The 27,072-nt window shown below is 40.4% G+C and overlaps 1 protein-coding gene across 2 annotated transcripts in view; it reads left to right on the top strand.

Moving 5' to 3' along the window:
• The window catches only part of LOC127415626 (zinc finger homeobox protein 3-like), a 204,358-nt gene extending 178,882 nt beyond the window's left edge, over positions 1 to 25,476 (top strand). For both annotated transcript variants that reach the window (XM_051654395.1, XM_051654386.1), the window contains 5 exons: positions 8,264 to 8,397; positions 8,807 to 9,007; positions 12,771 to 12,888; positions 12,992 to 18,451; positions 18,816 to 25,476. In XM_051654395.1, the coding sequence (XP_051510355.1) occupies positions 8,264 to 8,397; positions 8,807 to 9,007; positions 12,771 to 12,888; positions 12,992 to 18,451; positions 18,816 to 20,530 (7,628 nt within the window). In that variant the 3' untranslated portion in view covers positions 20,531 to 25,476. The remainder of the gene's footprint in view (positions 1 to 8,263; positions 8,398 to 8,806; positions 9,008 to 12,770; positions 12,889 to 12,991; positions 18,452 to 18,815) is intronic.
• Positions 25,477 to 27,072: the final 1,596 nt, after the last annotated feature.

Below are 27,072 nucleotides of genomic sequence, written 5' to 3'. Positions count from 1 at the left end.
ATCTATGAAATATTTATAAAAGGGATAGCATTAGTGAAATGGGATGACTGGGTGGTGGATTAGGACCCTGTCTTTATTAAAGCAAGAGGTGTAGATATATGCAGAAAATAAGGATGGATGGAGTAACAGATGGAGAGTGGGAAGGAGACATGGCATGGTGGAGTTGAAAGAGGAGAGCAGGATTGTTAATACACTTAAAGACTTGGAGGAGCGACCACAATATGATTTGACATGTTTAACATAAATTTATAGGGGAGGGGGTGGAATTGATCTGGTTACAGAGAGTCGGGGAGTCTGCAGTCCACAGCAGGTTTATGAATAATTCCTCTCATACCCCCCAACTTTCAAATTACTGGGGTTATAGCGAGGGAGAAAAAAATTATCTGATGCAGGTCAGCTGCATTCTGGCTTGAGTGTGGCAGCCCCTCTAAATTGTTCCTATCTCTTTTGCCTTATACATTTACTTAAATGTATGAATCCCAGTGATTGGATGTGTAGGCGACCTGTGTGTGTGTGTGTGTGTGTGTGTGTGTGTGTGTGTGTGTGTGTGTGTGTGTGTGTGTGTGAGTTAGTGCGTGAACATGCGAGAATTGCAGAGAGAGAGAGATGAGAAAATAGACAGCAGTGAGAAGGACAGCAAAATAATTATCCTTGGCTATGTGAATATTAGCACCCCCTGGAGCAGAGGAAGTATATTACAAGAGGAGCAATTTCAAGCATTATTTCATGGCCTTTATGTCCATCAATAGATTTTACAGTATTACATGTGGAAACGCAGGAGCTCTTGCCGTGGCATGTTATAATTGCAGTAAACAGAACCGTAGCTGTCCGGCCTGTCAGTCGACTGCATGAATATCGCTGAAGAAATGGAACATATACAGATGAAAAGCTGTAATCTTATGGTGTCATATTTATTGCATCATCCTGAAGGTGTTTTATGATGAATTAACTGGATGGTGAAGTAATCTGAAAACCACGTCGTTGAAGTTACTTCACAGCACACCATCTCTGCAATGAAGCATCAATCAACGCTCTTTTAAAAGAACCAGACATGTTTGCATATTCACATTATACCCTCTGAAAGCTTGTCATCCCTTAAATTAAAATAATTTTTGTCTTTGGGACTAATAGGCTGTAAATTGTCCTTGTTTGTGTGCCAACACTCACCTGTGTTTATTAGTTTTACTCCCTGTATTCTAATTTGCATTCCGTACTGAAAGAGGTGTGTGTGTGTGTGTGTGTGTGTTTGTGCGTCAATGGGTGTATGTCCTCTAAAGGTGACTGCAGTGTTAGCTCCTGCTTAGCATCACAAGATTAATAGAATGTCCACTAATTGATATCTCCTTTTAATTTCTTCATTTTAAATTTGTCTTTGTAGCAGTCACGCCTGTGGGCCTACACGGTCAGTTCTTTGCAGAGCCATGGAGGTGGTCCCTTCATTTAATAGTGGGTTATACACGGAGGGAATGGTGAAATGATAAGCCATAATATGGAGTATTATTGGCATTAGGCTTTGGTTGTAATTTTCTTTATTTGAAATTAATTGATGCAGAGTAATTACCTGAGACATATGAGGTGAAATGGAATATAGCCCTTTGTTGCTTAGGGCACCAACGGGGCCTGCAGATTAAAAAGAGGGAGGGGATGAGCAGAAAGATAATATTCAGTTATTGTTAGCGGAGGTAAAAGTGAATGACATATAGCACCAGGGATTTGGACAATTCCTCTTTATTAATAGTTAAATAGAAGAGGGATTGGGAGAAGAACCGCCTTGTGTCTTGGGAAACAGTGGGAGAGTTGTCCCCATCAGGTCTGGGAGGCAAAGAGTTGGACAGAGGAGAGAAGAAAGGATGGTAGGCTATTGCAGAGAAGAGCTGGAGAAAGGATGGAGTTGATTGGCTGTTGCTTTTTGAGGTAGGGAATTGGGCAAGTTTTTGTAGGTTAAATCATATGAGATAGAAATGGAAGGAGGAATTGGAAGGGCAGATATTTTCAAGCTACCGACCATTTGATGTTTCTTATGTACCTTTATGCATTTGATAGATGCTTTATACAAAACAAACTGTTCAATTTCCTGGGAATTAAACTTATGACCTTGGTGTTGCAATTGCAGTTACAGGGGCAACATGCACTGAGTACAATGTAAAGAGTTGCAAAGGACTTGAGAGGCACAAATTTAAGACTAACCTTGTGGGATTTGAACACATAACCTTTGGGGTACTAGTCCAGAATTGTTTGCCACACCACCTACACATATCTGGAGATCTCCAGAGCCTACTTTTAATGTCAAGTTAGTCTTGTAGGGTATGACTTCCTAAGGACACATGGGTAATGAAACGATGGCAATTGTAGTTACATTTGTGAACACTTTCAGTGGCATAAGACTAGGTGGGTCAACGCCGGGATCCTTGTGACAGCTGAACACTTGTGTGTTGCCTGCCTTCCATGAAAGTGTACTGATTGAGAGAACTAGCACTCCACACTGACAGCCTTCCCCTGCCTGGCTGAGAAATGCTGCTCAGCTCTGGGAGGTTAGAAAAGGTGCCAAAGTCCAATTCACTTACGGGACACTCCAGAACAAAGACCTCCTACTTACGGAAAATGTCCATGAATTAATAATCACCTACTTGACTTTTAAGACTTTTTTCCTCCTCCTGCCTTTTCTGATGTCATATGAAAGTTGGGCCGTTGTCGCTGACTTTGTGGGCATTGCTGCAAGTGCAGGCTACTGCTGATCGGTAGAATTGAGGTCAGATTTACAGATATTACATTTGGATGCTTTTGAAAAGGGCACAGGGGGCAAGAACTGCACACATAGGCAGGATTATGTAGTTCCCACACCAGTCCTGGGTTTTGTTAAGAGGAAAATACTATCATAGAAAGAACTGTGTATGTAATGTAGTGTAACAGTGTTTCTGTGAGGAATAATGCTAGTCTTTTCAGAATGTCAGTGCTATCAGAGCTTATGTACATAAGGTATAGGTTAATCTGCTGATATTTGTCCACTATTGTTAACATTGGCAGATAAATGGCTATTTTCAGGTTATTTGTTTGGGATGATATTTGCCCATTTGTTTTATTTTTTATTTATATTGAATGACCATTTAATTATTTGTTATCAACCCATATTTGGCCATTTAAGGTTATTCACATCTGCCAATATTTAGCTATTTTGAGATTATTTGTATCGGACATTATTTCGCCATTTTGAGGATTCTTATCAGCCGATAACCAACAGCTAGCGATTATTTATTTATTTATTTATTTATTTATTTATTTATTTGTCTGAATTTTGAGATTTACAAATGTATCATTTAATTGTATCATTTACTGCACTTATCTCTGCATTATACTAGCCACTGACCACCCTATTCCCAAGATATGGACTTTGACCCATGTTGGTCGACCACTAGTAAACAATACTCAGTCTTCTTAATGGAGCGGAGCCAGACACACAGTCATATTCAAGTTCATGAGCAGGAACCAGAGAGATGGAGAGAGGGAGGGGAGAACTAGAGAGACCCCACCATTAGGTTCTGGTCATGGTCTCTTATAATGGATCTAACCTGCTCAGATGTCGAGCCGTGTTCCTGCAGCAGCCCAGCCTTGCAAACAACACACGCATTGTACATGCCAACAGTCCTTTCTCTGCCTGTTTGTTGGTCTCTATTTTGTTCCAGCGTGCTCTGTTTGATGATGTTTTCTTTCCCCTCGTTTTCCCTGCATCTCTTGACAACAGAAAACAGGATACGGTAGCTAGGCTTTAGTCACGGGGTTTTGGTGGCAGAAGTGGTTTTTTGGGGCTTTTTAAAAGCAAACAATTGATCAGATTTATGGAGTTCTAACAGGGCGTGACGAGGTGAGCCTGTGCCCAGAGGCAGTGGGCCGCCCTCCCCTCCACACACGTGCCGCAGGCTCCCAGCAGGCAGCTGCTCCCATGAACTCACACTATTCACTAGAAACTGTCCATTAGATGGAATTCAAAATGAAAAAATTCACAGATAATACTGCAATAGCGTAGTTAAAACCCCTTTGCAAGCGTACTTGGAGTGAAGGGCAATAGTTTTTTAGACTTATTTGTATGCATTTAGCAAACCTCAAATCATATCATGGTATGGAAATGATGGGCCTTATTTTATTTCTTAACTCAAGGGTTAAGAGCTGTCCAACATTATTCTCTCCACTGCCCTGACAGACAACAACAGACTCATTCAGAAGCTCTGCTTATTATGAGGAGGAATATTTCTCTGTGATTTCTGAGCAGCTTTTAGCCATATGGACTAATTTAGCATTGTAACCCTAGTTTACACCAAAATATCAATTTGACATCTTTAAAGCATAAATTATTATGCCACGAATATCCTTCAAACAGTGTGAAAAGCTTTCAGAATCTTTGTCATTTAATTTAATTTCCTTTTTCTATGACAGTGAGGGCTCATAAAGAATAACCGTAGTAACTAGGGTTCCCACCACCAACCTGGAAATATCAGGAAATATTTAAATTGGGATTTCCAGGACAGGAAATTAATAAAATCTTAAAGTCATGGAAATTTCTATAGGGAATATAATTCTTTCTAGTTATGCTTAGCTCTAAAAATGTTTCAATGCTTACAGGTAGCTTTTTTATCTCTATAAAGTGACCCTCATTGGTCATTGGAAAATGAATTGGTCAAAAAGTGCAGGAACCCTGAACTATTGTAATTTGGCAGAAAATATTGTTTAATTAATATGGTTTAAAATATGGTACATTTTTGAAGATCAGCCAAGCTGCACAGCCTGTTTATACACAGTATGTTTGTTTACATACTGTGAACATTTCTATTCATGAATCATAGCCCTAACCCTAAGTACCACTAAAATCAGAGGGAAATTATTGATTGATAAGAATGTTGTTGGAGTCATTAACCCTTACCCTCAACTTAACCCTGATTGGTTAATTGTGCTGTTGTTCGAAGACCCACAAGGATTATTATATTTACATGGACACCAGAAATCGGTTTATTGCGAGAATGCGGTTTATTGGCGTTCCCGTTTACATTCACTATATAAGCACCATACACTTTATTCCCTAATACATGCGGCTCGGTCAGTAAGCAGCTGTTGAGAAAAGCAACGTTATTTCCCCACGACACTTGTGTAAATAACAAACATGGCATCCGAGGAATGTTATTCTCTGTTGCTTTGCTTTATTTCCATATAATCCAGAGTTGTTGCTGTGTTTGTTTCCTTAACTTTCTACCACGATCTGCAGCAGAATTGCGCTGCAGTAGTGGGTTTCCATCTTACGTAAAACTCTGGGATTCCCCCAATGTATGAGTGCATATACACGAATGTGAGGAGCAGTCGATATTTTATATTGGTGTATAAATGGGTATAGTTTATAGTGTATGTGCTTTTCCCACTATACTCCCAGAAATGTTGAATTCTTTCCGCTGTGTTGACTTGTTGGGCGGCATCCTATGACATTAGTTATCCGGTCTGTTCACGCACATGTGCGCACTTTAAAAACTGGTAAGAATGCAGCTTATGTGTTTACATGGCCACATAAACTGCATTCACTGGGAGAAACCCAGGTTGTTTAAACTGCTATCTCTTAATCCCTTAAACGGCATAAGGAAATCGGTGTTCTTGTTTACAATATAAGACGTTTCAGACATTTCTACAAAAACCCTGGAATAAACCATTTTCTTAAGTGTGTGTGTGAAAGTGGTCAGTGTTAATCCAGGAAAATGCCCTACCTAGTACCTGAAAGGGGGCTTCTTGAATGTAGCTTAGATAGTCAGAGGATAGAAAAAGGAGAGGAAGAGCTAACGCACAGCCACAGACACAGCCACTGTCAGTAGAAGCATGTGGCTATGACAGTGCCAAGAGAGAGAGTGGAGGTTAATAGCAACGAATGGGAGGTTCCTTTGTTTAACATTTCCTTTGTTTATTGGTGGATGTGTCTAATGGGATTGGCCATGACTGGACCTAATAGGGCAGCAGTGTTTGATTGGAGAAGTATCTTGGAGAAGCAGCAGGCAGCGTTCCCCAAGGCAGAGCCCCCCACTGAAACCAGCGCTCAACTGCCACTGCCCTGATTGGACCTGACACTTTAATGTCCACCCGAGGAACATGGTCAGCCCTGCTTAACCTGACCACCCCCCCCCCACACACACACACACACACACACAATCCTCTGCTCTCAATTTGCCCACTCAGGACTGGACAAATCATGCCAAATTTAACTCTTTATGGCCTCGTAATGGGTTGGCGAGAGAGAGAGTGGCCGTCTTAAGTTTCACAGTGAAATCTTTCCCCTGAGCAGCCTGAATGGCGCGTCCGCTCAACCCCTCTCTGGCTTAGAATGGATTTAGTTTACTATATGAGCTGATTATTTTTACTTTGTGCTCTGATGTCTTTCTGTATTGCCACCTATAGTTGGTTTGTCTTCTGTGTCTTTGTCACGCTCTTTTTCTTTCTTTGTCTGTTTTCTCACTCTATTTCACACTGCCCGTCGCTCTTTCGCCTTTTTTAAATAAACAGATACATTCTGGTTAGCTAAGCTGTGGCTTTTCTGTTGTTAGGCTTCGCTTTGTAATTGGGAATATAGAAAGTGGGGAAAAACACTATGTATTTTAATGGTTGGGCAGATTGCATTTAAAGGATTAGTTGTGTGAAATGTTTTATCCGCTCTCTGAACACATTTAAGTTTCCAGTGACAGCAACTAGCACAATTAACACTTATGTTTAGCATGAGCAGATATGTTGAAATTACTTCTCCCTGGAATGTATGCATTGTCTTGTGTATATGCAAATTCAACAAATCATGCCATTTCACAAACATTAGTATGCCACATTCAGAATAAAAGTGCTCTGTTAGCCTAGCATTACTTCTCTAGTCTTTTCGATAGTGAGGCATTTCTAGCATTAGTATATATTAAAGTATTATTATGTTATATTAGGTACTGTAGTATTTCCTAATATTCGTATATTCTGTTGTATTTCTGTTGCCTCTATTCAATGCAAAAAAAGTTTTATCCATTAGGCCATGTCAAGATTCTATGGTAGCTACTGGCTTAACGTTTAGTTCACCCCAAAAATGAAACCCCTGCCATCATTTACTCATCCTCATGATGTTCCAAACCCATATGATTTTCTTTCTTCCTTGTAACACAAATGGAGATGTTAGGCAGTCTGTCAGTCTCAATTTCTCCTCTTGTGTTTCATGGAAGAAAATCTTACAGATTTGGAATGAGGGTCAGTAAGTGATGACCCTTTTTGGGTGAACTATTACTTTAAGCTTACTTTTTAATTAAAGAGTAATTTCGATGAAAACTACAATATAGAGTAACAAAAAGCACATGCAAATCTAGATTTACAGAAAACCAAAATAAGCAGGCGATGCTTTCGTATTCCAATGAGAACTGTGAGTATCCAAGGAACAAGAATTAAAATAGGAACCAGAGCAGAACTCTGTTGTTTAAAGCTGCCTGTGGTATATTTGACTCATCTCAAGTTGGGCGAATCCCGTTGCTGACGCCACACTTCAAACGACTTCATCTGAGAAAGCATGCATCCTAAAGCTGCTCACCGTGGCAAACTAATGTTTTGATTAGACGTCTGTGCCAGTGTCTGATGTCCTAAACATCCAACATAGGAAGAGACAATCCGTCAAAGCACCTGGATGCTGCCTCTTCTAAGCGCTATGGGAGGAGCGGGTAAAATAGTTTGCTTGGTTTGGAGGGGGAGCAGCCTGCCTGAGCAATCCACCGGCCTGGCTGATTCCTGTTAAATGCCTTTATATAATGATTAAGACATGCCTCCATGTCTTTACTATACTACTCAGTCCCATACAATAACTGCAGTTTTTTAGTTGTTGTACGAATGTGGTAAATTGGACACAGTACAACATAAGTATTGAAAACTGCACATCTACTGCATCCTAATTACTTTAGTTGTAATGCACTAAACTGCAGTTGTACTACACCGCAATGACCTGCAATTATATTGAGGAAACTGCACTGCAACTCTGGACTACAAGTATGCCCTACATATAAATAGTTGTACTGAAAAGTACCTAAGTTCTACCATTAAAAGATTTTATATATACTGCACAAACTGCGCTTTTCACTCCATAAATTGCAGAAATACTGAAATCATACTGCAGTTTTACTGCATTTAATTTGTACAAGGGCTATATTATTGATTGATTGTATGCCCTGTCTGCCAAGTTTGTGCCCTGTTTAGACAAGTATGCTTCTTTTCTGTGTGTCTATGGCAGGGTCCAACCAGTCAGAGAGGGATCAGACGGATTCCCCAGTCCCCTCCAAGCGGCCTTCCTCAAGGTCTGAGATAGTGGAAAGCCCCCTATCACCTAAGAGACCCAGGACAGCTGAGAAGAGCAGTGGAGAGCAGGTAAGAAGGATACAGTCTGTTTGTCTAAACTAGATTCCAACAGACCTCATCTTATTCCCAGGCATGTAGGTCTCATTAACTGTGCCCATTAATTAAAAAAACATCCAAGGATGTTGTTCTCAGACATTTTTAATGTAGAGTTTTAGAATGTGGCTGGCCTTTTAGAATTATGCATGCACTTTTCTAAAAATATCATATTTCTCCATCTTTTTTGCTGCTCTTGCAATGCTAATTGTGTAAAGGTGGAAAATCAATATGATATTTAACAGATGAGAGCTCTTTGAAGTGTCTGCCTCTCAGAGTAGCCCACTGCTCTCTGCATGGGAGGGAGACCAGCCTTGTTTTACCCTTGATTTTGCTACTCTTCTCAAAAAGCTAACATTTTCACTCTCTTTTTTTCATTGCACAGATGTACCAGTGCCCCTACTGCAAATTCAGCAACACAGATCTGAACCGCCTCAGAATGCACGTGATGACACAGCACTCAGTGCAGCCCATGTTCCGCTGCCCGCTGTGCCAGGACATGCTCAACAACAAGGTCCACCTGCAGTTCCACCTCACCCATCTCCACAGCGTGGCACCAGACTGCGTAGACAAGCTCATTGCCACTGTAAGTCTGCAGTTACTACAGAAGAGTATAAGGGAGCATTCACATTGGACATTTTCTTGCATTAAAAAAAAAGCTAGACGGTGTGCAACGGAATTGAAAAGAAGCCACATTTATAGCTCTGCACTCTGGGTTGGAGGTATTAAGCTTGATTTATTTTTATGCTTATTTAAACATTTTCCTACCTTTTCCTCCATTATCTCTTATTTCTTCCAGTATGTAGAATCATTGTATGTAGTCATACAATATAGTCAGTCCTTAAGTGTCACATTCTCCATAAATACATTGCCTTTAGGGTCACATATGTAGCCATCTTATGTGAAAATTTTTTTTTTCTTTCCTAGAGTACTGGAGAGATTCAACCTAGAATGCTTGTCTTCCACACTCAAAACCCCTACAGAACACAAATATACTTTATTTACAGAAAGCATTCAGTCTTTCTAGCAGATGAACTAGCTTTTAATCAGTCTCTGTATTCCCCTTCTTTCATTGAGAAAGGCACTCTCTGCCCTCCTTTGTGTAGTGAGAGGGCCATATGCTTTTACACCGAAAGCAGCATTGCATGACTAGCCGTGTTCAGTCGTGATCATGTCAGGCATAAAGCTCACAATGACTCACGGTTTCTCACTCACCCTGCCTTTGTAGAATGGAGATCGTCTGAGTTGTTTCCTTCCACCTAATTGATGACATTTTAAGGCCTAATTAAAACGCCAAAGGAAACTGTTCATTGTAATATGGCCCTTGGGCATCCTGTATGTTCATAGTAAGTTTTGTATTACAGGGCAAACGCTGGGTGAAACTCTGCCTTTGTGGTAGTTCTGTCTGTAACAGTATAGTAAAATGCACCAATGTTTAATAAACATTGGTGAAGTGTTATAATAACTGGAACAAAGAATTCTTCTGCCAAGTAAAATGGTTTATTAGCCTTACTACTGTATAGGCTGTATACGAAGCAACATAGCAATTTGGTGCATTAAAATTGGATTTGTAGTCGCAGTTGTGAATTTATCTGCCTTTTTTTTTTTTTTTTTTTTCAATGGCTTTGAACACTGCTCATCAGAATTTAAAGAGTTTATAATCCCTCTTTTAATAAGAAAAATGTGAGAAGAAATTTTGTTGCTCTGGATAAATATGCTTATTCGTAATTTTAGAAGGAATGTTCTCAGTTTAGCAAAAAAAACAAAAAAGTGATAAAAGCCTCTTGTGATTACCATGGTCATTTGTATTCCAGGCACTCACTTTAAGCAGTAATACTTACATCATGCAGTTACGTTATTTCCACCTCTCTAGTCCCAAAGCGCTCAGGCCTCCAGCAACCTTCTCTGCCTGGTCCTCCAGAGAATACTTACCTTATTCCATTTCAGCTCCAACTGAGGCTACACAGACGTTATTGCTTTCATGGTTTCTATTTTTCGCCAAATTTTAGCAGCAGAATAATTAAGTTTAAGTTTGCCTGTAGAGTTTGAATTACTTGCTGGGCTGAACTTTGTGTGAAGGCAGCTCCACTCAAGCAGCCAGAAAGCAAATATGAACACATTAGAAGAGGCCAGACAGCAATATTTTTTCTTTTATAGAGGTAATAATGCACCGAGCCCGTAGAAGTGCAGTCCATGATAGAAATGGAGCTAATACAATGCACATTAAAACCAGCACCTTTTTTTTTACAAGTAGCGAGAGATGGAGAAAGGTACTCCATCCTGTTACGTGTGTCAGGCAGACAAGCTTAATGAATTCTGAATCAGATGACTTTTATTTCTTGCAAACATTGCATAAAGATGCACTCTTGCTCACTTCACCTCCTCCCTTTTCCTTCTCTTCCTCACTCTGTCTAATGTTCTGTCTGTCTAAGATAGGGGTAATGAAAATAATTGTGCTTCATTAATTCTGAGTCTGGCTAGATGATAGCCATTTGGAACTATGTTTGCCAATTAGACCGTCCACATTAAGTGACCTTGGGATACTCTCGGCACTCTGCGCTCTTTGCCTAATGATGCAGGTGTCTAGAAACAGTCTACTTTGTAATGTTTTGTTTCTGAAACTCTCTGAACTGGCCACAATCATTTAACACTTTCAGTTTGGAGGAGATTGAGTGAGGAGAAAAATGATAAAGCAGAAGATAAGGCTACATTTTGTCCAGTGATTCTGATTACAGGAATCAGATGGTATGTGCCAGACTGTGTGTTTCACTGGTTATTTCTCAATGTTTCATGCTCAAAGACATGCATTCATGTGGTACTTTGTTTAAAGGGATACTTCATCCAACAAAGGAAAATTCTGGCAAGATTTTCTCAGAATGTTAGGGACTGGGGTGAACTGTTCCTTTAAGACACCATTAACTTGAATAATATAATTAGAGAGATTCAGTTTGTAGTATGTCATGTCCTCTCCAGTTTAACTTTGTTGAAAAAAAAAATAAAAAACATTAAACAGTTAACAAAATATCATGTATTACTAATGTTACATGGTCAGGTTCGGAAAGCATTTGATTCATTCATCCTAAGTTTCACATGCATTATGTTGGTTTCTGATGTGAGAAAGATGGAACAGGTTGTCTCCTAGGGAAAAAAAAAATGGGCACTGAGCCGCAAGGACACAAACAGGGAATAAAGAAATGATACAATCAGAGAGAGAGTGTGAAATGGAGAGACAGAACGGGAGATAGATTGATGGGATTGGAGTATTGAAATGCATGATGATTGAGGCTGATTGTTCAGTTTGGAGAGTTAATTGAAGGAAGGTGAAGCAGACAGTGGCTCATCTCTCAGCCTTTTCCAATCTCAATCACTGATTATTGTTAAATAGGAGCCTGTTAATGAATCTGTTGTTTTTATTCTGAGATTGAGAGAGAGAGGGTGAGGTTGAGAGGCATTCATGGAGAATCATGTGTATTTGAAAGAAAGAGGTGAGGTTGTTGTCATTCACACTTGATTGACTTCAACCTTTTGCTGAGTGCAAAGCAAACCTTGCTGCACTTTTGTGCTTTTATAACAACAATATTCATTGCTACTTTAAATGTTCTAATTAAATCGCCTGAAAACATACTGGTTACCTAGCACTTCCATTTAAATATCTACATTTTTAAAAATGGCTTTTTCAAGTAATATTTTTAATATTTTTTAGATGATAATACTGTGTTGCAGGAAAACACCTTAATGAGCACTGTATATTAAATTAAGAGTGCTGATCATTATCCAGAAATTGACAGTAGTTGCATTACCCAGAATTTCAGGCTGAATAACGGCATTTCTGTGCGCATTGGAATGAGATGCACATTTTATGAGGTGGAAGACTTATTTAATTAGGCTCCCTAATAAGCTTTTCAACTGGCCAAGGTAGGCCTCTCAGCCCATCACACTAATTGGCTGCAGCAGCAGAACTACCGCATAGCATGACAAAACACCATCAGTGATTAAAGTGCAAATTCCACAGATGGCAAATTAAGTCGCCTGTGTGAAAGAGGGTGGCTCTAAATGTTTTTTTGTGAATCAGATCAAAATAAGATGCTTGAAATATTTTCATGTTTGAAGCACATCTTTAACCTTCAAATAATCTCAAATAAAAGTCTGTTATAGGCTTCTTTTTTTCAAAATAAAAGCATTATATGTTGTACAAAAGTAAATAAATTAATTGTTAAAGAAATTTTGTGTTTTCAAATGTGTATTTTCTTGTCCTTTATATTAGTTTGAGATGTTCCACATTCCCTATCAGGAGGATGTTGTTTATTACCTATAATTAACATGACATACATTGTGTTTTATTTTTCCAGGTGGCAGCATCAGAAGTACTGCCAGCAAGCATGTTCATACCAGTCCCTGGACCAGATAGAGATACTCAAAACACACCTCAGTCCAACTCAAGCTCTGAAGACAGTAAGAAACAAACAGGTACGAATGTCTTGCAATGTAGAAAACACACCTTCTGGTCCCTCTTGAAAACACACATGTATCTGCAGTCAAAATTTTAATGAATGTTGTTTTTTCATTACAGAGGTGCCAGATGTTGAGCCTGAGAAAGGAGTTTGTCTGGCAACAGATACAGCTGAAGCTCGCAAGTCTCCTCTTGAGGAGCAACAGCCTGCAAGAGATGATTCCACTGGTTTTCTTTGTTGGAAAAAGGGCTGTAACAAAGTCTTTAAATCCTCCAATGCCCTTCAGATGCACTTCAATGAGGTCCACAATAAAAGGTCCCAACTGCCTGTCTCCGATCGTCATGTCTACAAATATCGCTGCAACCAGTGTAGTCTGGCATTTAAGACAATAGAGAAACTTCAACTGCATTCCCAATACCATGTCATCAGAGCAGCCACAATGTGTTGTCTTTGCCAGCGCAGCTTCAGGACCTTGCAGGCACTCAAGAAGCATCTGGAGACCAGTCACCTTGAGTTGAGTGAAGCTGACATCCAGCAGCTTTATGGAGGTTTACTAATGAATGGAGATCTGATGATTATGGGTGATCCGTCACTTGGAGAGGACCAGGGAAGTCTTCTTGATGATGAGAAGGAGGGAGAGGAAAGTGACCCTGAGGAAAAGCAAAGCCCAACTGGCAGTGACTCTGGATCTTTGCAAGAGGATTCTGGATCTGAACCCAAACGAGCTCTGCCATTTAGAAAAGGCCCCAACTTTACTATGGAAAAATTTCTTGATCCATCCCGTCCATTCAAGTGTACAGTCTGCAAAGAGTCGTTTACCCAAAAGAATATCCTCCTTGTACACTACAACTCTGTGTCTCACTTGCACAAAGTCAAAAGGGCCTTACAGGAATCCACCACTGGCCAGCCAGAACCAACCAGCAGCCCTGATAATAAACCCTTTAAGTGCAGCACTTGCAACGTAGCATATAGCCAGAGTTCAACACTAGAGATCCATATGCGCTCCGTTCTTCATCAGACGAAGGCCAGGGCAGCAAAGCTTGAAGCAGCTGGTGGCAGTTCGAGCTCTGTTACCAGTAGTGGTCCAAGTGGAAGCACTTTTAATAGCACTTCAACCCCAAGCCCAATTCCAACCACTAACTCCACTACAAGTTCTAGCAACAGCAGCAGCTCCCCAGCAGGATCTCAGACAGCACAGAGCATCCTGGGAAGTAACCATCTGAGTCATTCTCATAATGTTGAGAATTTGGGCAACTCAGCATGTCATTCGTCCCTTTCTGAGAACCATGATATGAAAAAGAAGAAATTTGCTGATATACTTTCTTCAAGGGGCCATCAGCAGCATCTCCAGCAGCAGCAGTTGGCTCAAGCTCAAGCACAGGCCCAAGCCCAGTTCCAACAGGAGCTCCAGCAGGCCGCTCTCCTTCAGTCCCAGCTCTTTAACCCTCTTCTCCAGCACTTCCCAATGACAACAGATGCTCTTCTCCCACTTCAGCAGCAGCAGTTGCTCTTTCCATTTTATATTCCTGGGGCAGAGTTTCAGCCGAATCCAGAAATGAACATGAGTAGCTCTTCACTGAACTTGAGTGGATCTGCTGCTGCTTCACTATTGGAAGAACAAAAGAACTCTGCCCAGCAGGCCCAGCAGAGCTGCTTACAACAGCAGCTTATGCACCATCACCTTCAGCAACAGCACCAAGCTCATTCCCACTCCCAGGGTTCAAGCCAAATGGCTTTACTTCAACAGAGTGCTCTGTCTCACCCAGTAGAAAAAAAGCCAAAGCCATCTCCCCACAGCGAGAAAGAAAGAGAGCTACTAAAGGATAAAGAAATTAGTGATAAAGCAGAGGATCACGCTCCAAAAGATACTGTAGACAATTCAAAGTCCAAAGAAAAGAAAGATGCTCCTCAAACTGTAGTCAATGTGAACCATGACTCTGGATTTCCTCCTCCGAGGATTGCCTCAGATGCTCGTGGAAATGCCACAAAAGCCCTGTTAGAGAACTTTGGATTTGAGCTGGTAATTCAGTACAATGAGAACAAGCAAAAAGCACAAAAAAAGCCAGCAGGATCTCTATCAGGATCCAGTGGGCCAGCTGGTATCACCAGAGTGGTTGACCCCTTCGAAGGATTAGAGAAGCTGGAGTGTGAGTCCTGTGGGAAGCTCTTTTCAAACATATTGATTCTAAAGAGTCACCAGGAGCACATCCACCAGGCTTTCTTCCCATTCCGATTCCTAGAGAGATTTGCCAAAGAGTACAGAGAACAATATGACAAGCTGTACCCATTGAGACCCCAGACACCTGAAGTTGCTGCTCCTCCACCACCCCCTGCACCTCCACCTCCCCAGAGGGTACCAACACCAAATGTACCTGTTACTACTCCAACCCTCACACCGCCAACTGCTTCAGCCCCACAGCCTCCAGTTCCATTGGCTCAAATCCCAATGCCAATGGATCTGCCTCTTTTCTCTCCACTCATGATGCAGCCTATGTCACTCCAGTCATTACCTTCTCAGATTCCTGCCCAATTGCCAGCTGTGGAGCCCAGTCTAGCCACCGATCTGGCCCAGTTGTACCAACAGCAGTTGACCCCTGCCATGCTGCACCAACAGAATAAGAGGCCTCGCACCCGTATCACAGATGACCAGCTAAGGGTGCTTCGCCAATACTTTGACATCAACAACTCTCCAAATGAGGAACAAATAAAGGAAATGGCAGATAAATCAGGACTCCCTCAGAAAGTCATCAAACACTGGTTCCGTAACACACTCTTCAAAGAGCGCCAACGCAACAAAGACTCTCCTTATAACTTCAACAACCCTCCAATTACCACTCTGGAAGATACCAAAATTGATTCAAAGCCACCCTCCCCTGAACCTCAAAAGCATGAATCATATGGAAATAAAAGGTCCTCACGGACAAGGTTCACAGACTACCAGCTGAGAGTACTGCAAGATTTCTTTGATGCCAATGCTTATCCTAAAGATGATGAATTTGAACAGCTGTCCAATCTTCTGAGTCTGCCAACTCGAGTCATTGTTGTTTGGTTCCAAAATGCTAGACAAAAAGCTCGTAAAAACTATGAGAACCAGGGAGAGGGAGGAAAAGACGGTGACCGACGTGAGTTATCCAATGACCGATACATTCGCACTACCAACTTAAATTATCAGTGCAAGAAGTGCAGCCTGATTTTCCAGCGCATATTTGACCTTATTAAACACCAAAAGAAGCTTTGTTACAAAGATGAAGAGGAAGAGGGCCAGTATGACAGCCAAAATGAGGACTCTGTAGATCTCTCGCATGAATACTACACTCCATCTGGGTCTTCGGGTCAAACCCCAATGCCCTCGTCTTCAAGCCTCTGCCCTCTTCCTCCCACATCCTCTGATTTCTCTCACATGACATCATCTGAAAAGGAAGAGCCTACTCCCGCTAACACCTCAAACTCCTTTGATGAGAAAGTAAAACACTCTGCAGAAGCATCAATGAGCCAAAGAGAGCAAACATCTTTGAAACAGGAAACCAGCCATCCATATGAAATGCCACAGCAGAGGCCGCAAAGAGAGGAAAAGAGTCATTCAGTCCCAAAGAATTCTAAGCTCTCTTCACCATCCCTCTCCCAACAACAACAGCATAGTGGTCCCTCCATTTCACACACCAATCAGACCTCCCAGAGTTCCCACATGGCCCTCAATTCTCATTTAGCATCTACCTCACAGCAGCAGTTGGCCCAACAAATTATCCCATATCAGTGTGAACAGTGCAAGCTTGCCTTCCCTTCATTTGAGCACTGGCAGGAACACCAGCAGCTTCATTTCCTGAGTGTCCAAAACCAGTTTATCCATCCTCAGTTCTTGGATCGCCCAATGGACATGTCCTTCATGTTATTTGATCCTAGCAATCCTCTCCTGGCTAGCCAGCTCCTAGCAGGAGCCATACCACAAATGTCCAGCAACTCCGCCACCTCTCCATCAACACCTACATCCACTATGAACTCCTTGAAGAGGAAGTTAGAGGAGAAAGCAGGGACTAGTCCAGGAGAAAGTGACAGCATGAACAGTGGAGAGGAGCCACAGCGAGATAAGCGCCTCAGAACCACTATTACCCCCGAGCAACTAGAGATTCTATACCAGAAATATTTGCTTGACTCCAATCCGACTCGTAAGATGCTTGATCATATTGCCCATGAGGTGGGGCTGAAAAAACGGGTGGTACAGGTGTGGTTCCAAAACACAAGGGCCAGAGAAAGAAAAGGACAGTTTCGGGCTGTTGGGCCAGCTCAAGCCCACCGTCGTTGCCCATTCTGTCGAGCCCTATTTAAGGCTAAAACTGCCCTCGAGGCCCACATTCGTTCACGGCACTGGCATGAGGCAAAGCGTGCTGGGTACAACCTGGCACTTTCCAGTATGTTACCTGAACAGGAGGCCATGCATTTGAAGATGGATCCCCTGGATATCTCTAGCTACACTCATCTCGTCCCTACTAATAGCGATGCACAATGTTCCTCGCTGTCACCTGTGAGCAAAAACATGGACTTGTCTCCCAGGGCTCTTCTGAGCCCAACGTCTATCAAGGTCGAGGGAGTGGAGGAGTTTGAAAGCCCAACAATTTCCTCAGTAAACACAAACTTTGATCAAAATAAACTTGATAATGATGATTGCTCCTCAGTGAACACGGCCATCACTGATACTACCACAGGTGATGAGGCAAATATTGACAATGACAGTGCTGATGCAAAACACAGCCATAACAGTGGAGATTTCCTGTCTAAGTCTGGAGGCACTGTCCCCTCCATTGAGAATGATGAACAAATGTCCTCAGGACTGGTGAGCCCTGCAACAAGCTACTACACAAAAGATTTTGAAAATGAAAATATTATAGATTACAGTGAAACATCTAGTCTGGCTGACCCTTGCTCACCAAGTCCAGGGGCCTCTGGGAGTAGAAGCATTGATAGTGGAGACAGGCCTGGTCAAAAGCGCTTCCGTACACAGATGACTAATCTTCAGCTTAAGGTGCTTAAGTCCTGCTTCAATGATTATAGGACTCCGACGATGCTAGAGTGTGAGGTGCTTGGCAATGACATTGGACTTCCAAAAAGAGTCGTTCAGGTTTGGTTTCAGAATGCTCGTGCTAAGGAAAAGAAGGCAAAGCTCAGCATGGCTAAGCACTTTGGTATCAACCAGACATCTTACGAGGGACCCAAGACAGAGTGCACTTTGTGTGGTGTTAAATACAGTGCTCGTGTCTCAGTACGGGACCACATATTTTCCCAGCAACACATCTCCAAGGTAAAGGACACCATTGGAAGCCAACTTGATAAAGAGAAAGAGTACTTCGACCCAGCGACGGTTCGTCAGCTGATGGCTCAGCAGGAGATGGATCGCATCAAGAAGGCTAATGAGGTCCTGGGACTAGCACAACAACAAGCCATGCAGCAACAAGGGATGTTTGACACACCTGCCTTGCAAGCCTTGAATCTTCAGTCAGGTTACCCAAATCTACAAGGGATCCCCTCTGTTCTCCTGCCAGGTGTTGGTGGTCCCTCAATACCAGGCTTTAACTCATCCAATTCAGGTATATCATCACATAAACTTGCTGCAATAAGTAATATTTGTAAGAATTTTTAAATAATTTTTTTTAAACTAAATGTAAGTATTATTCAGTAGTTTGTCTTCTTTTCCAGTTAATATATCTAAACATTCTTAAAACAAGATACGTTTACTTTAGAAAAATATTACTTTTATTAATAAAGAAATAAACTTGTCTTCCCTTTAACTTGCAATTGTTTCTCACCCCACTGGCATGCATATATATATATATATATATATATATATATTAAGGATATTTAGATAATCTTTACTGGAAAACAACCTGTCAAATATACAGTATATTGCAAGATTCTTAATTGTGTTTTCTTTATCTGTGTCAACTTCTTCAGCTTTAACCCCTCCAAAACCTCCAAACCTCCTGAACATGCCTGGTGCAAGTGTACCATCACCTAGTCTCCCCACATCTGGATTACCTAACAAGACCCCTTCCTCCTCTTCCTTGGCCTCACCCAGCCCAGCTCAGGCCAGCACATCAGTTGCCCACTCAAGCCCTACCCCTGCATCTACTTCAAATTCTGTGACAGCCCAACCAGGAAGCCGTCCTGAACCTCCCAAAGATCGCAATTCTGAGAGGGCCAGGGAGAAAGAAAAACCCAAAGAGAAGGTTGAGAAGTCCCCTACACCATCCTCTGCTGGGGGCACACCTGCTCCCTCCACTTCTGCTGCCAGTGCCAAGAAAGAAAAAACAGACACCGCTGTTCCGGCCACCTCAATGCCGACACCTGGTATGGAGTATGTGGTTGACACTGCCCAGCTTCAAGCTCTGCAAGCAGCATTAGCCTCAGATCCAACAGCTCTGCTAACAAGTCAGTTCCTGCCCTACTTTATGCCTGGCTTCTCTCCATATTATGCCCCTCAAATGGGTGCTCTTCAAGGTGGATATCTTCAGCCCATGTATGGTATGGAAAGTATTTTCCCCTACAACCCTGCTTTATCGCAAGCCCTGATGGGGTTGTCTTCAGGATCTTTGCTTCAGCATTACCAGCAATATCAGCAGAGCCTGCAGGATGCACTTCAACAACAGCAGAGGCAACTTCAGCAGATCCAGCAGCCCAAAACAAGCCAAACTGTTGCCCACTCTCAAAATGTGGTGGACCGTAAGGACTCTGCCAAAGATCCAATAAAAACAGAGGAGCAGAAGAGCACGTCCTCTATTGAAACCTCTTCCATTCACAACAACCTAGCCACTGAGCAGCATGAAGTGGACAGCAAAGGTGCAGACTCCCTTCTTGACCAATTTATTGTCCCCAAAGTTCAGTTCCGGCTTGCGTGCCGCAAGTGTCAAGCTGTCTTCAACAAGGAGGAAGCGGCTATCAGCCACCTCAAGTCGATTTGCTTTTTCGGTCAGTCTGTGGCAAACCTGCAAGAGATGTTGCTTCGGGTCCCCAACAGTGGGAAAGCGGCAGATGGCGGCCTGTACAACTGCCTTGCCTGTGACACCACACTGGAAGGGGACAAAGCGCTCAGTCAACACCTAGTTTCAGCCTTGCACAAACACAGAACAATCAAAAGATCCAGAAATGCCAAAGAGCACGCTACTAGTTTATTACCTCACTCTTCAGCCTGCTTCCCCAATCCTAACACCGCACCTACCTCGCAGTCTGCCACTCACTCAAACAACACCCCATCCCCTCCGCCAACAACATCAGCTACCACGCCGTCCTCATCCATGTCTGCATCTTCATGCACCAGCTCCTCCTTCACGGCCACTCCACTGAACACAACAGCTGCAGGCAAACCCTGGTCCCAGACCCCTTTCTCCAGAGCTTTAGCTGGGAAGCCCAATGCCCCCTCTTCTGCATCGTCTTCTTTTCCTCCAGTATCCCCTCCTTCAACGGTTACCTCAAGTTCATTGAGCACCTCAGGGGTCCAGACCTCGATACCAACAGACGTCTTTGCCAACGAGTCTGACTCTGACAGCAGTCAGAAGGCAGCAGACAGGCTGGGCAGGCCAGCAGAGGAGCCGCAACAGCCTGGTTGTCTCAAAGACAGCAGTAGTTGTAGTAATCTTGCAAGTGTAGGATCGGACTCCATCAGATTGTAAAAGGTTTCAGTGACAAACTATGTTAAAGAAAAAGAAAAAAAGGAAAAAAAAAAAAAAAACGAAGAAAACTCAAAAGAAAAAAGAAAAAAGCTGCAATGTTTAAAATATGTTTAAAAGTATACAAACCAATTTCAGAAAAGATGTGTAAAGACTAACTGCAATTCCAAAGCTTTTAACCAAAAATTTAAATGTTAGTGGATTGTTTTCCCATATCAACATGCTGGTTTTAGTTTATTACAACTCAGTGTGTGTGTTACAACTTAGTGTGTGTGTGTGTATATGTGTGTGTGTATGTATGTGTATGTATGTGTGTGTATGTGTGTATATATATATATATATATATATATATATATATATATATATATATAAAAGAAGAGAGAAGATCTCAGCAGTTAACATCCGGTTATTGCTAGTGCAATGCTATAAATGCAGTGGACTGCCTCAAAGTTATTTGAATGGCCCCACAACCCGCTCTACAAAAATCAACAAGCTGTCCCTTTGTTTGCATAAGTATTTCTGCATCATAGCACAGTCACATAAAGCCAGTATGTACTGTATGGGAGAATAGTCTTACAGTTTTCTTGCTATCTAAGCATTCAAATACCAATGGCTTGCTAAAGAAAAGAAAAATAATGTAATGTCTATTTTATTCTCAGGTCAACAGCTCACAACCTTCTCGTGTGTTACAAAAAAGTCATTATTTCATTTTGTTCCAAACAAATGATAGACATTTCTGTTTTTGTATGACTTTTATTGGCAGAAAGTATTCAGAAATGATACTAACTCAACTAAAGTCTCTGGGCATTCAAGGAGTAGCTGAATCGCTGGTTTTAAATCTTATTTTATTTTATTATTTTTTAAACAGGAGAGTTAACAATCCCATTTTACCCAGACACGAAGAGCATTGCAGACTTGGTGTGGGGGGAGGGGGGGGAGAGATTTTTTTAGGAAAAAAACTTTCTGTATTTATGATAGATATATACATTTTTGGTGTTAAGTAGATTGTTGCATTGGAAATGAATTTAAAACAGTATGGTAGATTGAAAAATCTTTGTGTACATTTAGCTTTTGTATCTTCCAACTTTGAGGCGCTTCAGTTGATGTTGTCTTGGTCATTCCAATAGACTAGATTGAACAGGAAACTCTATTTCTGTCAAATTCTCAGCTTCTTGGTTTTTGTTCTCCCAGCTGAATCTCTTGTCACCAGGGGTTTCTCAACTTTGGTTGGTGCAGCACTGACAAAAAGCGAAGAAATATCTGGGATGTGTTGAAAATTCAGTTATATTTGTGTTACCTTAGTGCACTTACCACTGTCTGACTTTCTCTATCTTGTCTTTATCTGTTCCTCCCTGCTTCCTTTTTTATGTACCCCTGCCTTTGTAGATTTGGAGATAACTGCATCTCCTTTAGCTCTATAAAGCAGGTACTTGTTTTCATGTCGTATGGCTGCAGTCTGCTATAGGCTTTATGTTCATTTCAATTATGTTGTCATATATAATGAAAAAAGAATAATAATAATAATTCTCACGCTTTAAAACAAAAAGAAATCCAAAGACTTAACACTTTCACCATTGGTGCATAAAGATAAGAAAAGAGGCTTCTTTATACTTGAGAATTTGTTGCTGTTTTTAAGGAAAGAAAACAAAGTTTTAAAATAAAAGAAGTACGCATCAGAGTTGCCGTTTTTGCTTCTTTGCGAACAGACAAGTTGCTTTTTTACGTCAAATACTAAGAAAACCAAAAATCAAAAAGGGCCCTTGTCCTTGCATTGTGGAGTAGCACCGTTACAGAGCCATTGCAGTTTGTAAGATAGAGGTTTTGTTAAAGTTTTCTGTCACACATTAAATCAAGTTTTTTTTTTTTTTTTTTGGTAAAAAAAATGTATAAGGTCTGGTCTTTGAGAACATACAGTATGTTTTGCTGCTAATGTAGATTTGGAAAGGAAGAATACCTAAATGCATGCTCATTTTGCTTTTTTGGCTAAGCTTTAACGAAAAAAAAAAAAAAAGAAACAAACAATAAACCATTTCCCTGCCCCCTGCAACATCTTTTTTTCCCTTCTTGTTGCAAAAACGGAACTTTGAAGACTGTGAATATATGTTCCAAAGGACATTTTTTTCTTTTTCTTTTTTTTAACAGACCAATGTTAAAAGCCAATGATATATAATGTTTGTAAAAATTACAGTGCATTCCAAATACTACATCTGAGTTTTAATTTCTTAACCAAGGACTGCTTATTTTTATTACATTTGGGTATAATTCTATTTTAGCCCATTTCTAAGGGGATTTTAGGCTGTTGTGTATCACTTCTTGATTCCCTCACACTGATTATGTTGTGCTGAGAGTGAATAGGGTCCCAGTGACTTTACTCATTTGAAATAAATCACCAAGTCATAGTGGTTACCAAAAATGTACATACTGCAACACATCTGGTACTTACACATCTCACTGGTCTGGTCTCAGAACGAAAGGCTGTTTGACAAAGTCTGATGAGGCAGCCTCCCTTCTGGGAAATTCAAGTAGGGAATTAATTTTTTTGTAGGGTGTAAAACCATGTTCACGCATTAAGTCTGTTGCAGGTTTGTTAGGGGCATCTTCATTCCAAAGCATTGTGAGACTGGGAAAAAAGCAGGATTTGTTTTAATAACCCTCGTTTTACATGGTGATAAGGTAGAGTTCTGCCTTTGTGTCCAAAGATGTCCCTCACTAATCATTATTGCAATGGGAATGATTCTGTTTTTATCTAAACAGCCTTCCCCCATCATAAACGGAGTTGCTTTTAATGACCTTTTCCAAACCAAGTAATTTTAAATGAGTAAAATTTGCTTTGGGGGGCAAAAACATATAGCAAGTGTATATGGCTTTAGTAACATTTCCACACGTTTCATAATGTGTAAAATTGTTACGTCTTGCAGAACAATTTGAATTTGGTGTGCATGCTATTGAAATTGGGTTCATTTGATCTGCAAGCTTGCCACTCCTCTCAATCCATGTTATCTATAATATTGTTCATAATTATTTTGGGAGAACTCTGATATTGTATAGTTTATTTTTGAATGCTTTGCATTGTTTTGGTCTCAAATAATATCTTTATGGTTATTTTCATATAACTTTATTTCTTCTTTTTTTTTCTTCTTTGTCCATTTATAAATTAATGTTTCTATGCCAGCTTTAAATTTAAATCTCACCTATTTGTTTTCTATCATTCTCTGGCCACTTTATGGTGTTACATTGTTCTTATATTTGTTTGTCTCGACACAGTTGTATCTCTTGCTTCCAAAGTGTTCTCTTTTTTTTTTTAATAGGCTCTCATGTGGGGCAGAATTCCTCACAATTGTTTCAGCCAGCATGGACTTTGGATGTGTGTGTGTATGCGTGTGTGTTTGTTTCATAAGAGCCAGCATCAGTCTGCGTTTTTATACGTTGTATTCTATTTTCTACTTTTATTTCGCACCAAAACATACTGAACTGCACAGCTGAATCTTCAGAAAAGTTGTGTAAAGATTTAGAAAAATCTGATATTCAACACAATAATTACATTATGTGGTGAAAGAGGATACCGAAGCACTGAACAGTTATTACTTTAATTATATGAATGTGGCCAAAGCTTCATGCTGTTCAGTTGGTGCCCCTGATGAGTGTATATTTATTGTGGTTAAACCAACATGTGGCTGAGATACATCAACTCTCATTGGGATACTTGATTTTTGTGGACATTTTGCAAAGAGAGAAAGACAAGGTTTTGCTGTAGAGGTCATCATTTTGCCCACTGTGAAAATAAACATGTATACAGATATAGATATATTTAAAGACATCATCAACACTTTTCTTTGAAATGACAAAGAAGGAAATAAAGAGAAACAAACTCTGGGAAACCTGAGAGATGTCATTGTGATGTCTGTCGGAGAAGGCTGTTGGCACACCAAAACTGGGCATGGGAGCCAAAGGCAGGGTACAAGCTGCCCTGATATCAAGTCATTATTTAACTAACACTATATGCCAATGGGAGTGGACATATGTGACACGGAGAGGAATTTATCTGCGTTCAAGCTCGACTCCGGGTGGCTTGAGCCACCTACTCTTCTCTCTCTGGATCTGCATCTACTTGGACATTTTCTGCACTTACGAACGGGATGGACTTAAACACTTGCTTATGTTGTCTCCCAGTTCTTGGTGTTGCTACCTGTTTCATTTCCTCCTGCCTGTTTCAGTGACTGACGCATATCGGTACCTCCGGTCAGAAAGCAATCTGATCCAGTGTGGCATGGAGTCGACCAATTCCATCGCACCATAAACAATGACTGTACTGTTCAAGGGGAGGGGATTTCTTGGGTGTCATTCCTAAGGAAGCAGATAAACACAAAAAAGCGAAACAACCAAAATTAATAACCAAACTAACAAGCAACCAAATGAAAACCACGAGCTCCAGTTTCAAGGTTGAACTGCTACTGGAGTTTCCTGTTCCTTTAGTGGCTCCTAGTTCCACAGCATTTTTGATGCTTTTTTGTGTTTCGTTTTTTTTTTCTCTCTCTCTCTCTCTCTTTGGTTTTTTCCTCGAGTTATTCCTCCTCCGAGCCTCACAAGCACGGCTCTGTGGCTCCAGGTAGCCCATCCGAGGGTAGAACTTACAGCCTTGCAATGTATAAAAAGAGCAAGTTAAACCAAAAATGTTGTTCTTGATGTCTTTTCTATACTGTAGTCTTGTTAGCTTTTTGTTACTGTAATTATATGATGAAGATTTCCAAACTGTACCAAATGACATGGAGACTAACATACATAAACCACATGGAACTTCAGACTTTTAAAGAGAAACTTTTGTCACAAAAACCTTGTTGTCCTAGTTAAGTTGATTGTAGATGGTAATTGAATATACTCCTTTGAAAATATTTCATCAAGTATGTTTCTTGCTCATTGTGATACATTAAAAAGTATGAGCATAAAATGCCCTTTTTGACTCGGACCAATTTTTTGTGACATGTTTTTTGAATGCTTGATTGAAGCATTTTAAACATGCATACAGTACAGTACACAGAGATAAACACAACCAAAGGTCGCATTTCATATTTGTAATTGTTTTTCGTGTTTTTTTTTTGGCATCCAGTCACAAATAGATCAAAGAATAAGCAGCCATATCCAAACATTTAATCTAGTCTTTTCTTTGGCATAAGTTTGATTTTGAAAACCTAATTAACCCTAATTGCAATTAATCTAATTTACAATGCACATGATTTGACAGCCCCCTAACACACATTCCCAATAGTTCATTCTCTTGTTGGTATTCTCTGCAAGAGCAGTCACAATGAAATTCCTCTTAGGGAGCGTCTATGAACAAGATTAATTAAAACATTAAGCAAGATATGTAGACGCATAGCTAATTAGAAGTGGCTGTTTTTTGACAAATTGAAGTTGATTAAGACTTAAAATCATATATAATTCATTGTGAAGTTTGCTGTTGAAAGAATGGCTCTTAAATTCATTTTGACTAAAGCATCAAATGCATCATTTAGGGCTAATTCAAAGCCTTGTACAAATTAGAGCCCCTTGTGTACGCCGTTTTGTGTGTGTGTGTGTGTGTAGTGATATAGGTTTGTTGGCGATTTGCAATTTGTGTTCATGTGTCACGCTTTGTTTCTCTTGATTATTTCATTTGCAGTGTTTGGATAATAGGTAAAACATCTCATCACTGATTTAACTTGCCATTAGTTTGTAAAATAGCAACATTTCAATAGTAAATTTGAAATTAATCTGAAATAATCAATCTTCCTAAGGGAAATCCTACATATATCCTATATATATATATACTCCTCTTTTGTAAAGTTTTACAGCTTTGTTCTCATGTTTTCTCAACACTGTCAGGAATTTATGAAAACATTTATGAGCAAAAAAATTGAGGAAAGCCTTCATCCTTAAGGTCCCTTTTCCATATTTCACCTGCTATGAGGTCAACAAGGTCACTCAAGCATTGGTGAGTTTTATAGTGTTTATCATTTTTAAGTATGTCTAATTGTGCTTAAATGTTTTTGTCACTTATTTGATATGTCAACTCTGTCACAGAAATTATTATTAATAATAATAAGTAATGATTAGAAATAAATTGTTTGGGAAATTAAGATAATGTCAGTCATTTTAAATAGGTCCTGTTAGTACTTGGCAAAAACAGAATGGGTACTGCAGTGTGATAACAATGCCATAATATTTTTGGTCTGACTGTGGCGACTATCTGTTGAAGATGGAGCTCAAAATCAGTTTAAAACTATTTTGTACGCTCAGTTCATTCATTCATTCATGAATTGAAGTGACTAATAGATTTGTCATATATATGTATGTATGTATGTATTAGTGGTGCACCGATCAGGAAATTTGAGGCCAATACCACATTAATTGTGAATTGCTAACATTGTTTTGAGACAGTTATGAATAGTTCTGTTGTTAATATCAAAAGGTCATTGTGACAAACTGGTAAGCAGTAAAAAACCATGAGAGCATCACACACAGCAGAGATACATTAAAAAAATAGGAAAGATATATCCATTACAAGCTCT

The sequence above is a fragment of the Myxocyprinus asiaticus genome, chromosome 2 (assembly GCF_019703515.2).
Source record: "Myxocyprinus asiaticus isolate MX2 ecotype Aquarium Trade chromosome 2, UBuf_Myxa_2, whole genome shotgun sequence".
NCBI lineage: Eukaryota > Metazoa > Chordata > Actinopteri > Cypriniformes > Catostomidae > Myxocyprinus > Myxocyprinus asiaticus.
This window is presented reverse-complemented; position numbering and strand designations above follow the sequence as displayed.